At 23.2% G+C, this 17,361-nt stretch overlaps 1 protein-coding gene across 1 annotated transcript in view; it reads left to right on the top strand.

The window, feature by feature from the left end:
* LOC127291451 (DNA ligase 3) overlaps window positions 1–17,361 on the top strand; it is a 31,752-nt gene that overhangs the window by 7,023 nt on the left and 7,368 nt on the right. The window contains exons 4-11 of the mRNA XM_051320602.1: window positions 11,280–11,518; window positions 13,256–13,335; window positions 13,445–13,522; window positions 13,596–13,785; window positions 14,485–14,640; window positions 16,659–16,790; window positions 16,865–16,944; window positions 17,202–17,289. Of these exons, the coding sequence (XP_051176559.1) occupies window positions 11,280–11,518; window positions 13,256–13,335; window positions 13,445–13,522; window positions 13,596–13,785; window positions 14,485–14,640; window positions 16,659–16,790; window positions 16,865–16,944; window positions 17,202–17,289 (1,043 nt within the window). The remainder of the gene's footprint in view (window positions 1–11,279; window positions 11,519–13,255; window positions 13,336–13,444; window positions 13,523–13,595; window positions 13,786–14,484; window positions 14,641–16,658; window positions 16,791–16,864; window positions 16,945–17,201; window positions 17,290–17,361) is intronic.

Here is a 17,361-nt window from a genome sequence, read left to right as displayed (position 1 = left end):
CAAAGTCGGTCGAGGGTTCTCTATCAATTTTTTTTTTTTTTTTTTATAATCAACTCAGGAAAAGAAAGTGAAACAAAATGTTAATAATAAAAAAATTCGTTTTTTGTTTTGTTTTCAAAATTATAATTATTAAAAAGTAATTGTTAGTTAAAAATTTTCTGAAAGAATTTGTTTCTTTTTTTTTCTTTTTACGATGAAACTTGAGAGGCAGTAGATTGGAAATTGTCTAGAATTACTATGAAACAATGTGAAACAATTGATTTGCACTCTTTTATCAATGCGCGACCAGTAAAGAGGAATAAACCAGAATGAATCATTGTCAGACATAGCGCATGGCGCTCGCATAACTATAATATACGAAATATTTTCTTTGTAATCGCGACATTAATGGGTTTCTTGTCATTTTCCGTGTGATAAATGAATTTACTCGCGACGTTAATTGTTTCTTAATAATCTTATATTTATAAATGAACTTCAAAATATTTTGGGATCTTCTTTATTTACTATTAACAAAACAGAAATTGTTCATTTTAAAAATAATTAAATTATGAATAAAAAAGGTTTATTAAATTTGAAATTTCAGGGCCTAAAATCGTCTGTAAAATTTAAATTTTTGAAATGTATTAGCAAGGGCTATTGCCTTAATGGCAAGTAAATATGCGATATAATAAAAACATTCATTAATCAAGTTTGTCTGGTAGATTCGTGGGTATCACGTTTGTAAAGATTTTTGCAGGGTTATCTGTTAATTTATTATAGAAAAAGAAAAAGCAAAAAACCGTGCAAAGAAAACTTCATACAGAGTATCTTTCTCTCTCGAGTAAATAAATTCAATAGTAAAAAATCCAATGGATTTAATTTTTCTGTGCAATTTTGTAATGTATTAAAATATTTTTTAATTCAAGTAATTTTTTAATATATTTTTAATTATTTATATAATTAAAAATATTTATTTAATAAAATTTTGTTTAAAAATTTATATGACATAAAATTCTTAGAATAAAAGTTTTTCTTTTCAATTCATTAATATTTAATCTCAATTTATGATTTAAATGAAAAATTAGTTTTATCAACTTACGTTTTTTTTTTGATTTTAAACAAACTGCAGTGGAAAATCTTGAAATTGTCCTTATAAAATCGATGAAATAATAGTTAATTAAATAATCAATGAAAACTTGGCACTAAACAATATATTTTCATATAATTTCAAACAGTCTTCTCTAAGAGGTTAAAACACTGATTTCGATATTTAAGTCATATCTCAGCCGGTTATTTAACGTCTTTTAAAAAACTAATTGACAAAAACCTTTTTTTGAAAAAATCGTATTTTTAAAATTGTTGTACACAATAATTGAATGTTTTTTTTTTTATTTATTTATCCAGTAGGCAATATTTTTGTTTAAACTTTTTTTTTGCGGGTACGAACGAAACTTTTTTTTCCCCAACACTTGTGTCTTCTTTGATTTGACGATATTACTTGTATCAAAAAAAAAAAGATTGGAAAAAAAATTTTACAACTGTTGAATAAATGTTTCGCGACTATTGGCCCAAGAAGACGACTCTCGTGTCTTATAAACTTGACGCCCCCACTTAAACAAGAAAATTTGCTGATGCTGATGACGAGCCCCTTCGCGTGCAGCCAGCTTGGCACCAGACTCCTAGAGATCATCAACATTCCTTTTTCTCTCATTTACCTCATGTTTTCTCATTACTTTTTCACCTGTTAATTAGTGTATTCTCTTTTTTTTTTTCTTTGATACACGATAATTGATACGTGAGCTAAAAATTGAATTTCTCATTATTCTTAAAAAATAAGAATCTAAACAAGAATTTTGTAACTCGTCTTTAATATAGAAATGATATCATTACTCTCTTCTTTGATCTGAGTTATAAAAATTTACAAATTTTAAAAAATGCAATTATATTGAAATTTAATTAAATTATTGTCGGAAATTCTTTTACGACTTTTGATTTTTCTTTATTTTAAATTTCTAAATAATAAAAACTTTTTATTTACAAACAATATATATATATGTATTATTATATTTATTGTTTAAAAATATAAAATTATAATTAAATTAAATTAAAATAGAAAATGTTCGTAATGGTTAAAATATTTGTACACTAATAATATTATTTTCCATTTTGTAAATTTTAGTTAGTTTTTCTTTTAATTAAATGTAAGAGTTATTACGAGCAATTAAATTCTTGAAGAGATGATAAATAAACATTTTTTTAAAAAAATAATTATTTGCAAAAATTTGTTCTAATAGTTTGGCTTGTGTTATTTTATTATCAGTAAATTCATCAAAGTGAATGAAACTCTCGAGATGGATTATTTTTATTGCGTCTTTTCTTTTTGTATAGGGGAAATTTTTTTTTTTTTTTATAGAAAACTATAGCTTTATACTGCTTTTATTAATATATTAGTCACTCACTTAGTATTTTTTTTAATAATCTTTTTAATATATGAGAATATTATTTTATTATGTGAAATATATTTTATCAGACATTTAGTACTCATTATATGAGCAAAGGGCCACACGTGTATCAATATTTATCTACATTATTAACATATTTAAAAGTTCATTCCATAAACTAAAATATATCAGACTATCAATCTTATACTTCCTCTCTTATAATAAAACTCATCATTCTTTACATCATTACATTTTTCTAATGAAGTTAGATAAAATGATTTCCTAATTCTTCCGTTAAAATAATTAATGATTTCTTTACTATTCATTTAAAAAAGGATTGAAATTGAAAAATTTTTTAAATATAGAAATTTTTAATTTTAGAAAGTTGTAAGAAATATTCAAAGTGTAACGGGATTAAAATATTGACAATAGATTAACTATAATAAAAGCTCTTTTTTGATTAGGTTAAAAAATCTTTTTTTTTTCAAAAATATATTTAAAATATTTTAGACAAAAAAAAATAATAAATAAACATTTATATTTGAGCTTGATTACAAATTATACTTTAAATTGTGAACTTTTTTAAAAATTAAAAAAAAAAAATGATGAAATTTTGCATGCGAAATGCAACAGGTTTATCGCACTTTACAAATTATCATTAATTCGGAAAAAGTTAAGAGGAAGGAGGAATATTTCTAAATTGAAGAATGACAAATCTGTAAATTTAGGGTAGATAAGCTTTGAACGATATATTACTTTACTCTTGCGTATCCATGATTCATTAATAAATTCTCATTCTGTTGAAATACTCATTTACTACTTCAGTTAATATTTTATTAATTTATTCGCCATTCAAATTCACAAATTTCTTTTTGGAAATTCTTTTTTTTTTTTTAATTTTTATTCGCTACTGAAAAATAACAAAATTACAAAAACATTTCATTTTTTTCATTAGCTAAGCACATTTATTGTTTATTAATCAATAAATACGTCAGTAGTATTATTTCTGTCAAACAAATATTTTTATTTTTTTTTTTATTTATTTTTATTATAAAATAATAAATTTATTAGTATAAATTATTTTAATTGTCAAATATTAGAAAATAATTGAATAATATAAAGTAAATATAAATTTTTCTGAAAAAAAATAAAAAAAATTTCCATTGAAATTAATTAAATCTCATAAGATTTGAATGAAATCGTATTTTGTATTATTTAATGTTTATTCGTGTAGAAATCTGTACTCGTCGGTTATAAACAAATTGTTAAAAACAAAAAGAAACAAAAGATTGTGTATACGTTCATGCACAACATTATCAAAAGTGACCTGGTCCACTGTTACTATTGAGAAGATATAAGCGGAATCAACGTTTACATTTTTAGTTAGTCTGATAGTCAGGTTTTAACGATGAGGATAACTCAGTCTCAAGACAAAAAAAAAAAAAAAAAAAAAAAACAATGAAATCAACACACAATCAAAAATTAAATCAAAACAATTATTTATTGAATAAATAATAATAAAAAGCAATTTTTTTTTTAAATACAAGACTAGATTTGAATTAAAAAAAGTTTTAAAAAAAAATTTATAGCACGAATACTTTATTTTAAAGAAAGATCCATTGCTGAAATCTTGCAGTTAAAAAACTGACGCAACAAACAGTTCTTGGAAAGAAGAAAATAAAAAAAAAAAAAAAAAAAAAAAAAGAGCGGTCCTCTATGAGTGATAATATACCGAAAAATTCTGATGTTATTTCGATGTTGTAACATGAAAGTGATTTTTTAATTTTGACGTTGTTTCCTTCTGATATAAGTATTTTTATTTAGTGTTCTCGATCGTTTGCGTAGTAAATTTATCATTTCATGAGAAATTTCAATTTTCAGGTGACTGGCAATTTACCAAACGCACTTTTTCCTCTTACTCCAATTTTAGAAAAATCAATTTTTCAACGCGAGTAGATTTACAAATGTTTATACGAGAAAGATAAGTGACAACTTTTTCTGTTTTTTTTTTTTATTCTCGCAAACACTATTTCATTTATATATTAATTTATATAAATATTTACATAATCAATTGGAATTCATTTTTCGTATGTAACTATATATTATTAATTATTCTGACAACAGTAATGATCTCAATTTCAGAGAAATCTTATCGCTGGTTTTTTTTCTCAGATACGAAAATCTACGAGGTTAATGATTCTAAATTTTTATTAAGAACAACACTAAGTGTCATGATTTTTTAATATTAAAAAAAAAAAATTTTCAAATCAACGGATGAACTTTAAAAAAAAAATGGCAGAATAATATTTGAATTCAAAAGACATTATAGAAAATAAGGAAATAAATTTGAAAGAACTATGATTAATAATTGGAAAAATAGATGAAATTATGAAAAATAAAAATTGGTGGTTTTTTAGAGGGAAAAATGAATGAGAATAGATAAAATTTAAATTATCAAATGAAATGAAAATCGATGAGAAAAAAATTTTAAACACTATAGTTTATAACGGAAAAGAGAAAAATACTAAAATGTGCCGGACACGATGCACAGTCTTTGACAATAATTATATATCGAATTTGTATCGAATTTTAATAATCACCAGAAAATGATGAAATCACGTGCTATAAATTGTAATATTAATAATGGCCGCATCTTGTTCAAGGATCGTACATTGGAATGACATTATTTTATTGTTTTCGCGGAAATTATTGTCTTACATGCAGTGCTCCATAATATTAATAGGCGGAGTCAACCGATTCGCGAGTGGAAGATTCTTGAGATATTTTTTGAAAAAAAAAAAATTAATTCGTTTTTGCTTCTTTGATTTTCTATTTAGAATTTTCTACATTTATAGTTATTGACTTAAAAATCGATTTACACAATTCTGATAGTGCTGCAAAATAGTATCAAATCTTAAAATATATATATTTCATATTATTTTAATTTTTATAAATTTTATTATTTATTTTTCATAATATTCAATAAGACTCTGGGAATTTAAAAAAATTCATATTTTGATTTCTTTTTATTTTTAATTAAAAAAAACCGCTTTGCTTTTACTTTTTTATTTTTTATATATTCATTCTTGTAAAATTTGCGAATGACTTTTTTTTAATTTTCAAATCGAATTTTGAATTTGTCAATATTTATTTTTTTATTTTGGCCACTGAATATAGAAGAATAACTGTAATTATACAAGTCGATCAAGTTCTTTTAAAATTGAGATTTTATTACAAATTACAAGACTTTATTATTAAATGTATATACGTGATATTAGAAACGTTTACAACTTTATAATTACGCAATTAAATTCATATCTCTTAGAGGGTCAGTCCACTGACTTTCGTCTAATAGTGGTTGCGAACATTATTTTTAAAAAATCTAGTTTTAATATATGTGAAACTAGATGATTCTACGAGTTCATTAACCATAATATTATGGCAAGATATTTTTTATTAAACATAGAAGGTTCCCGACGTGAGTTTGTAACCTAAAATTTTTCAATTTTTTTAAAAACTTTATTATATGGAAAAACTATTAAATATTAAATATCGGAACTCACCAAAAACATTAATTGTTGTATTCTACACACAAGAACGAAGGAATTGTTGTAAAATTTTATTATTTTTAGATAAAATTTGATTTTAAAAAATTTTTTTTCACTTATAAATTTTTTGTCGGTGCTCCAAAAAAATATTAATAATGAAAAATACTTAATATTATTTTTTAGTAGAAAAAAATTTTATTAACTCCATTATAGGTATGAGAGAAAATTAATTTATTAAATGTACTACTTTTGGAAAAATAAATTAAAATGTAATTACAGTAAAAAAAAAATAATTGATTATAAAATTCTAATTTCTTCCTTTTTAATTAATATTAATCAATTAATTTAAAAATCCCCTTTTTTTCTTACAAAAACTGTAAAAAAAATTGAATATCAAATTAATTTTTATTTTTTAATATTATTGAAAAAAAAATGTAATTTACGAAATTTTTTAAATTTCAAGGTTTTTAAACAGTGATTTTAACGCATCTTTATATAAATATAAAGTTCAAAAGCCTCAGATTAGTACTGAATTTTGACAATTGCTTCTTTTTTGGGATTGATATGCGCTGACCTTTTACAACGTTTGTGTAATTTTTTATTTAACACTTAAGCAATTATAGCATGTTCTCTCATTTAATTTGAATGATAAAAAGCAGATTACAAATGTGCAAAAAAAAAGTGATATAGGTACTTAAAGCATGAAACACGCGCGGATTAATTATACTTTTTTTTTTTTTTTTAAGGAAATTTCTTATCTTCGATTAGAATTACGAAATTGAAACAAATGACGATTAGGTATTTATTTTTATGTCAGTTAAATATCATTTTTTATTAAACATTTTAATAATCAATATTTTAATTAAATTAAAATGTTTGTATTTAAAAATTCCATATAAAATTACAATTTTTGAAAATTTTTGGAATATATAATTCATTTTTGTTTCATCTTAATAATATAATTGAATAATTTAGTGAATTCCACTTTTTGATATAATATATTATATGAAATGGGGTTAATGTTCTAAAAAAAAAAAATTTCTCCATTTTCCTGCTTTTGTTTCATTTTATTTATAGAATATTCAAAAAATGAATTTAATTATATTTTTTGCTTTTTATTTTTGTAGATTTTCCTATAAGTGTCACTGACTCTAAACTTGTTCTTATTTTGACCTGATTTGATTAGTATGCTGCATTCGTAGGAAATATCCGCTGTTGTCTGCGCCTAGAGTTGTGAAAAATAATTTTTTACACCGACTGACCTAGCATTCTTCATGACAATGATCTCGTGTCATGACAAACTGAATATATTAAATATTATAATAATTATTTTTTTTTAATAAAACTTTAGAGGTTCTTGACTTTAGTATAGAGGTGAAACAGAAAAAATTATAACTGCAGTATAAACATAAATTTTGATAATCGTTGAATTAATGTAAAACTTTGTTCTTGACTTCAAAAGGGTACAAAAACACTTTAAACAAAGTTGACAATTTTTTTTATCTTTTTGTATTTAAATTTCTTTAAAAAAAAAATTCGTGAAAAAAATTAGTTTTGCTTCTTTAATTTTGAAAATTTTTTATTTTTTCTTTGGAACACTTTTTTTTTTGCTTTGGAATTTTTTTTGGAAAAAATTATTTTCTTTCTTATTGCCTGTGAAAAAAATGGTTATTACCCTAACGAAAGCCTCGGATTAAATTTCAATCAATTTTAATAAATATTTATTCCAAGATATTTTGAAAATTTATTTCCGAGCCAATTAGTTTCTATTAAAATTAAAATTTTAAAATATATTTAACAAAATATTCTTTCCGAATAAATCCGTTTAATTCTAAAGCTGAATTTTAATTCTTTTCAATTTTGTTTTTTCTTTACAAATCAATTTGTTTCATTCTGAAAATAAATTTTAATCTTCTTGTATTTTCTTTCTTATAATGCTTCTACTAAGTATCAAAAAGTAATTAGCGTAATTATTCAGATTCAATGCAAGCGTGAAATATGATTGAATATTTTTAATGCCCATTGTTTTTTTTTTATATTTTTTTGGAACTTTATTAAAGTAAACAGTAAAATATATACACATGAAAATTAAGATTTTGTAAATTTTCAATTAATTAAGTAATTAATGTAATTGCATTATTAAATTCGTAATTTATTGAAAATTTCGAGAATCTACAAAAATTTGGATTACGCACTGAAAGAAAATTCATACTACTAAGTATTAAACTCATATTAGAGTTTAATATAAATGTTACAATTTAGGGAAAAAGTGCACCTATACTGATTACTATTACAGTTTTTATGAAAATATATAATGAATTTAAGAGTAACTATTATTTTAAGAAATAAAAATTAGTATATTTATTTTAAAAATTAGTATTTTCTTTATGAATTCACAGAATACGAAATATTATAATAAATAATTTCACAAAATAGTAAGAAAAATAACATATATCCGTATACTTATTTCACATTTTGTAAAACTTTATATTAAAAGTCACGGATTTTCCCGAGAGACTACGAATTTAACCGAAGTTCTGTCTGTTTGCGGCTTCGTGTCCTACTCGAACTTCTACGACTTGATCCGATTTTCGAAAGTGTTGTTAACCAGCAGAACGTACCTATCAACTGTCAACACACGTGTTTCAAATGTTTATAGTGCCACAGAAAACATTTATAATTATTAAATTTATTATTATTTTTATTAATTATTATTTTTTGATGTCATCTTTACAATTATTTGATTTTTATTTGCAATAAAAATTTTTATAACAATCATAATTTTTAATCTGAAAAAAAAGAAAAATCTATATAAACAATTAATAATAAAAATGAACCCAGCGTAACCTCTATAAAATTACACCATTGGCACTAGTAAACTATTTTTTATTATTAAGTTATTATAAGTAAACTTCTTTCTCGCAAGTGGTAAAAATATTCAGTAGTTAGTATATAAGAAAACGATATATGCCGACCCCCAGCGAAATTTATCGTTATGCGTATAGAATTGTAAGTGTAGGTTTCGTTGCGATCGTGTAATGTCTATGTATAAGCGAAATGAACGTGCGTGTTCATTAGTATGTGTATTAACCTGTATCGTAAGTGTGAATGTGTTGTTCCTAGTCTCACTCCTCTTCCTCCCGAGAATTAACGGAAACGTCCGAGTTTCCACTTTTTTTCCCTTTTCTTCCGACATTCTCAATTTTTCGTATAAAGTTTTACAAATATTAGAACGCTACATTCCATATAATGCAACAACTCTATGAGAATTTAATATAATATTTTCAAATATTGGTAATCTTTTTACGTTCTTTCTACAATAATTATTAATATTTGAAAAAAGATTTTAAGTTGGAACTTTAATATAGAGTATATTGAATTTTAATAAAAAGTACACTTTTCCCTAAATTCTAAAAGAATATATTAAAATGTAATACGCATTTTGTTATTTTTTCCTATGAAATTTCTTTCAGTGCGGAGAACAAGTTCGATCTGCATTTGTAAATTGCTCAAGAGTTCAGAGAAGATGCGCGGCTTTTTATTAATTCATAAAAATTCTTAAATGTCATACGTCATACTTTTTGCGTGATATATTACAAGGTCGATGTATTAGACTTTTCGCGAATCGTATATTTATATTTTGCATGTGGCTTTGCTACTTTAAATACTAAATACTGCGATGAGTAATCGTGATTTTTTCCAATATTACGACTATGTAATTCGAATTTCATGTGTCGATTTACTTTTTTCGTTTTCTTCAAATTTCATTTTTTTACTTCATTATTCATTAACGATTTTTAAAGTTTCGATTTAAAGAAAAACAATTGTTTTTTATTTAAAAACTCTCGTTTTTCCATTTTTTATTCGAAGACTTTTTTTAATGTTTTTTGAGTGTTCAAAATGATTTTTTTCATTCTTTACCAGAGTTTTTTTTTAGTTTAAAAATGTTTTTATTTTTAGATTTTCAAAAATGTGAAAAACAGTTTTTCCAGTTTTGGAAAAAAAAACTCTTATACATCCATGTCTTCCCTTTAAATTTATTAATAAATCTTAGTTATTTTTATGTGTGTGTATTTTTTTCAAAATCTAAAATTCAGAATTCTTAAATTAGCATAAAACCAGAAATTTCTGATTTGATTTTGATATAGTCATTGAGTAAATCAGTCTTGCATTGAACCATGAAGTCTACCTAAAAAGCAGCTTCATTCATTTATTAGCCAATGATCTCGATGATCAAGGCTCTTCCGTAAACATCATAAATACATATTGTTCGTTTTAAAATGTCACTGATTGAATAACGATTTTCGTAATAAATAGATATTTTGTGATATAACAGTTGAAGAAATTCAATGATATTGGCACTGATGGTCTTTTCTTACCAATATATATATATACAAGGTTCAAAAGGAGGATCACTGAACTTGTGATTATTTTGCATAAGATAAAGAAAATTATTTATTATTATTTTTTTTTTTTCAAAACGTGGCTATGAATTTCCATACCAATAAAATTCAAATCATTTTTTTTTTCATATTAACCATTAATTAAAAGAATTAATAATAAATTTAATTAATATTATTTATAATTTATGTAAAAATAAAAATATAGTGTATTAAAAACATCAGATAAATTAAATATACAAATTTATTCATTAAAATTAAAAATGTTAACATTTAATTTTAAAAATAAAACATTGTTTCTAATTTTTATTAAATTTGAGTAAATATTATAATTTTCGAATTGAGAGTGAGTGCAGTGGATTTGGATAGTTATAAAAGAGGCGGCTAACAGTCTGCAAAGTTTGAAGAAATTCTTGTTCAGGGAATATTATTTATTGAATATTTAAGATAATTTCTTATCAAATGGTCGTCCCCGTAATTTTCCACTTGTTGTGCTTTGACGATTGCATACAACTTTGTCATTTTTCCCTCACTATGTTCTTAATTTAATATTCTGTGTGAGGACTTATTTATAAATTGTTTATTTTATTATTCCCTCAATTATGTATTTTGTTGTTTACTGAAAAAATAACTAATATCGTTACAAAAATTTTCTCCAAAAAAAGAAATTTCGTTGTTTTTGAAAAAAAAATTTTTTTATTCTCAATAATTTAATTTTGAAGTTTTTTGTTATATTGTATTTGTTTAATAAAAATAAAAAGAATCATTTCTATATTTAACTGTGTTTATCTTATTATTTGGGTTCAACGAAATATATACTAAATTATGGAATAGACTTAATAACGACTAAATATAGAATTTGACATTATTATTAATAAGTAGATATAATAATTTACATAAAATGCTTTCAGATGGATTTCAAAGCGATATCGTTATGTGGTGTAAATTGTTATTACCTGGAACTGCAAAGAGAATATATAATCTACAAAGTAAGCAGCTAATTAAACTCTTTGCAAGAATATTAAAACAGGACGAAAGCTCAATGCTTGAACATTTAGAACAGGGAGACATTGCAGACACAATTACTGAATTTTTTGGAAGTAGTGAAGCTATACGACCTAATATCAAAAGTGTAATCACAATACAGGAGGTAACACTCTCTTTTTCTCTAAATTAGAAAAATTATCCTAAAAATGCCAATTAAAACAATTCAAATTTTTTTCAAATTCATTTCAATTAACTTTTATTATAATATTCAATATTTTATTGACATTTAATTTTGAAAAGTATTTTTTTTTTTTTTTTAATAGTATTTCAAATTTTCCAAAAAAAATTTGTTTTTGAATAAAATTTAATTATATGATAACTTTGATGATAATAAGAATTTTTTTACAAAGTTTTACAATGATTTAAAAAAATTTTTAACCATTTTTATGTTAACTTTGATAAATAATTTATTTTTTATTTATTTATTTTTTACGTAATATTCTAAAAGAATTTATCGATATCCATATATATGTATATATAAAACTGGAAAATGAACAATGTTCGTTGTATATAATGACATTAATATTTTAACAAGATTGCAAATTGCATCTTGTAATAGATATAATATTTGTTTTCATTTGCATGAAAAACATTTTCCATCTGTGCAAATATATTACCGCAATATAATCGATGGTTTGCTAATTTACGACTACATTCTACGAATTTCTGATCGATGATGAGATGAGATCATTGATTTGGTTTACACAATTTATGGAATTTCTTCGAAAACTAAATTCAATAGTTTATATATGTTGATTTAGTGACGCTTTCAAAAAAATGCAGTTTTATTATATTCACTGCATGATAATTATCATTTCAAGCAAACTATTACCTCAATGATGATGATGATGATTCGATTCATACTCGTCTTGGGAAAAATAGTTTAATATTTTAAATTATTTTTTTAAGTCTATAAGAAATACATGTTTCTTTAAATTTTTTTTTTTAACGTGAAAATAATAATTATATAAATTTTTGTCTTTTTATAAATAGAAAACAATTTTTAATACAATTTTTTTTTTAGTATAATATTGTCAATTTTATTTTGCACGGCGCAACACTTTTATATAGTGTAAAATTTTTGAGTTATTTTTATTTAACAAAAATATAGCTAGATCAACACGTTGGTGAATTTCACAACGTTTATGATCAACGATTTAGAATAAAAAGTTTTTTTTCTTTACAAATTATTATAAATTTTTGTTTTAAAATATTTTTGCAACGTTTCTTGTTGAATAAATTTTTAAAACAAAAATTTGTAAGCAAAAATTTTTATTATTTTTTCGTGGAAAAATATAAAAATTTTATTCTTATTAATTAAGTGAAATTCATTTTTGTAGATTAATAGTACAATGAATCGTTTATGCTAATAACTTTTCGGAATGATTTTCTCTTTCCGATACAAATAATTGATTATTTTTTAATAATGAAAAGACCTTTTCTTTAATCTGGACCATTTATTTCTTTCGTTATAGAATTAGCTCTAGAATTGAAGACAAATTATAATATTTATAGTATAGATGATTTATTTATATTTTCTCGTAGATTCAAATCAATTATTTAAATACATTTTGTTTTAATTTTTATTTTAAAAAATTTACCTTGATTAAATGAATTTTTTTTAGAAGTTAGATTAGATTTATTTTTCTTTATTGTATACTTTCCAAGTTTTACAATATAACCCTCCCCATCAACTTAGAACAATTTAATTGTTTATAATATAAAGTCCAAATGAGCATTATAATTTTTTTTTTAAGTTATTTATTTAATTACATTTTATAAATATTTATATAAAAAAGAGTTATATATTAAATATTCCTTTTTTTCCTTTTCTCAATAGGTGGATAAATTTTTGATAAAACTGTCAACATTGACCAAGGAGCTTGATCAAATGAATCATTTCAAGTCTTTTATCGTTAGGTAGGTATAAATTTATTCTAATTGAAGAAAAAAAAAATTATTCTAAAATCAGAAATTTGAATTCAAAGATTAATTAGTATGGAAATTAATTTCGAATATCATATTTTAGATGCACTGAAAATGATTTAAAAATTATCATCAGATTAATTAAACACGACTTGAGGATTAATGCAGGACCGAAGCATATGTAAAAACTTTTTTCTTATTCATTAAATTAAGTACTTTTTTTTTGACATAAATGTTGATTTTTTTTTTTGTAGACTCGAAGCTATTGATAAAGATGCATATACTGCGTTTCAATTGTCAAATGATTTGGAAGCTGTGATTCAACGTTGTTTAGGTGGTCCTTCATCTTCAAATTCTGATAAAACTTCTGGTTCTGATTCTAAAAATGATTTAATACAAAAAAAAGTGTCTCTCACAATAATGACGCCAGTTTTACCAATGCTGGTAAGTTTTTATAATTTTGTAATTGAAAAAAAATATGTAACTTTATATTTTTGACAATTTTTTTAAGTTTCTAATTATTTTTTATCATTTTTTTTTTAAATTTTAAAATCAACTTTAAATTTACTTGTTCGCGGTACAATAAAGTGGAAATTATGTTTGAATTATTAAGTCGATAAAATTTAGAGAATCAATCAATTTCTTTTTTTTATGTTATCTGCTGTAAAATTTATGATCTAAACATAAGTTGCAATCTTTGAAATCTGGATATATAATTGGCTTTGAATAGCAGATATTAAATTAAGTTCGGGAATATAATACACGAAAAATATGAATTTGCGTCATCAAATTTTAAAGTATGAGATTTTTATATCACCCCATGAGGCAGTAAGTTTTAATCGCCTTCACATCGGACGAGACGAGCTTTTTAATTAATACATTTTTCATTATTGTCTTTGCCAATGATTTATAATACAGGAAAACATTTATTTAAAATTGATTTTAATTTTATCTAATATTTTATATGTAAAGAATTAAAATTAAAAAATTCCTAGAAAATTTTAATTAAAGTTACATTTTAAAAAACTTTGATTTTTTAATTATCAAAGTATAAAAATAGATTTTTCTCAATTTCTTTTTTATATTTGAAGAAAATTGTATTATGTCATTAAATAAATATGAACTTGAATTTTTTTGTTTTAGGCAGAAGCTTGTAAATCTGTTGAAATGGCGATGAAAAAATGTCCAGATGGAATGTTATCAGAAGTCAAATATGACGGTGAAAGGGTACAAGTTCATAAAAAAGGCAACGAATTTCGATATTTCAGTCGATCTTTAAAACCTGTCATGGAGCATAAAGTAAGTTATTAATTATACAATTATTTAGATCACTTTGAGAAAATTAATCTCAGCCTTCATTTCTATATTTATATGAGAGATTCTTTTTCAATCGCCCCAGCCCAAAAAGTCAATGTTCTGGGATTGGCTTCATACTTTGGTAAATTGTTGTCCTATATGATAGTAATAAATCCCTAAAATATAAACTAATTAAAAAAATATTTGTAGAAAGTAGAGGGGGTTGAAGTTTTGACGTTAAGGGTAACATTGTCATTTTCAAATCCGTTTAACTATGACAAAAGTTAATGGATTTTAATTTATCTATAATGAATTTTATTGCATTTTTCACGTACTTTTCAAAAATGTATACAAAATTTAAAAAAAAAAAATTTTGACCCCTTTTTTTTCAAAATCAACCCTTATTTTTCGATTTTCACCCCTTCGGGAATTTTTTTTTGTTTTTTTTTTATATTCATTGGAAAGCTGAGGTTTTTTCCCATGAGCTATGTAAATATGAAAATGGGACAACAATAATTTTGTGAGTAACAGAATATTAAAGTAGGCGGTGCCTATCTAAATCCTCAAAGATGATCTCCAGGTACACCCCTTATCGGCACCGCCTACTTTAATATTCTGTTACTCACAAAATTATTGTTGTCCCATTTTCATATTTACATAGCTCATGGGAAAAAACCTCAGCTTTCCAATGAATATAAAAAAAAAACAAAAAAAAATTCCCGAAGGGGTGAAAATCGAAAAATAAGGGTTGATTTTGAAAAAAAAGGGGTCAAAATTTTTTTTTTTTAAATTTTGTATACATTTTTGAAAAGTACGTGAAAAATGCAATAAAATTCATTATAGATAAATTAAAATCCATTAACTTTTGTCATAGTTATACAGATTTGAAAATGACAATGTTACCCTTAACGGCACCCTTATCGGCACCGCCTACTTTAATATTCTGTTACTCACAAAATTATTGTTGTCCCATTTTCATATTTACATAGCTCATCGGAAAAAACCTCAGCTTTCCAATGAAAATAAAAAAAAAAAAAAAAAAAATACCCGAAGGGGTGAAAATCGAAAAATAAGGGTTGATTTTGACAAAAAAGGGGTTAAAAATTTTTTTTTTAAATTTCATATACATTTTTGAAAAGTACGTGAAAAATGCAATAAAATTCATTATAGATAAATTAAAATCCATTAACTTTTGTCATAGTTAAACGGATTTGAAAATGACAATGTTACCCTTAACGTCAAAACTTCAACCCCCTCTACTTTCTACAAATATGTTTTTAATGAGTTTATATTTTAGGGATTTATTACTATCATATAGGACAACAATTTACCAAAGTATGAAGCCAATCCCAGAACATTGACTTTTTGGGCTGGGGCGATTGAAAAAGAATCTCTCATATACATATATTTGTATATTAGACAAAAACTTTGAATTAAATTAAAGTCTTTAGAAAATAGAATTTTTACAAAAATTGTAATTATAAAAGTTTGATTTTAAATTAATTTATAGTTAATAAATTAGGCGCATTAGAATGTTTTTAAACATTTCTAAATATTTCTAAAAAAAAAAAAAAAACATTGAAATTTTCTGTTTACATTCTTAGTTTTGTTTCCATGACCTACTTTTTAATCAATAATACTTTAGATTTTTTTTGCGCTTTTTATTTGTTTTCTTTCTGCGCAACATTTATAATCTTTTTCGACACTTAATAATTTTGATTATAGAGTGTGATTGTAACAAATGAGATGATTTTCAATAATTTTGAAATTAATTATGAAATTCTCTGAAATTAAGTAAATTGTCATCATTTCTTCTTACGGCATTATGGTATCTTTTATATCTTTATGTTTCTTTTTTTGAATTATTTTTATATCTTTTTATATTTCTCTTTTATAACTACTTTTTTATTTTATGTGTTTATCATTTTTTTTTCATTTTACTTTCTAAATTGAAAATTTTCTTTTTCCTATAATCAAATTAAAAACTGAAAAAAAATCTGAAAATTTTTATTCAATTTCAGGTGAAGATGTTAAAAGATTTCATTCCCCAAGCGTTTCCAAACGCTAATGATTTAATTTTGGATGCAGAAATTTTAATGATTGACACGAAAACTGGACAACCTTTGCCATTTGGTACATTAGGAATTCATAAGGTAAATGTTTAAATTGAATTTCGTTAATCTATTTAATAATAATAATTTTAATGTGAATTAATTTTTTTTAACAGAGAGCCGAATTTAAAGACGCAAATGTTTGTCTGTTTGTGTTTGATTGTATTTACATGAATGGCGAAATACTTCTAAACAAGTGAGAATATTGTCGATGATCTTTTTCCTGTTTGTCAAATATGTCATAATTTATTGAAATCATTTTTCTACAATTTTTTTTTACTTTTTTCTTTATATTTTTCTTCTTCTTACAGTTTTTTTTTTTTTTTTTTTTTTTTAGATTTTTATTAAAGTTTTGTTATTAATTTTAATTTGCTTTGTGATTTTATAGAATGTTTTGCAACACTCTTAAGTAGTAGATATTTTTATTTTATTATATCTATTTACATTTTTCAGAACGATGAAAGAAAGGCGAGAGATTCTTGAGAAAAATTTGACAGAAATTCCTAATCATATTAAACTTTCCGAAATTAAGGAAATAAACGTAGGTATTTCATAAAAATAAAGTAGTTAAATTTTTTATTTTTTCTATAAATTATCAATCCATCATTATAAT

The sequence above is a fragment of the Leptopilina boulardi genome, unplaced genomic scaffold (assembly GCF_019393585.1).
Source record: "Leptopilina boulardi isolate dan_hultmark-lab unplaced genomic scaffold, ZJU_Lbou_2.1 LbouV2_137, whole genome shotgun sequence".
In the NCBI taxonomy this organism is placed as follows: Eukaryota; Metazoa; Arthropoda; class Insecta; order Hymenoptera; family Figitidae; genus Leptopilina; species Leptopilina boulardi.
This window is presented reverse-complemented; position numbering and strand designations above follow the sequence as displayed.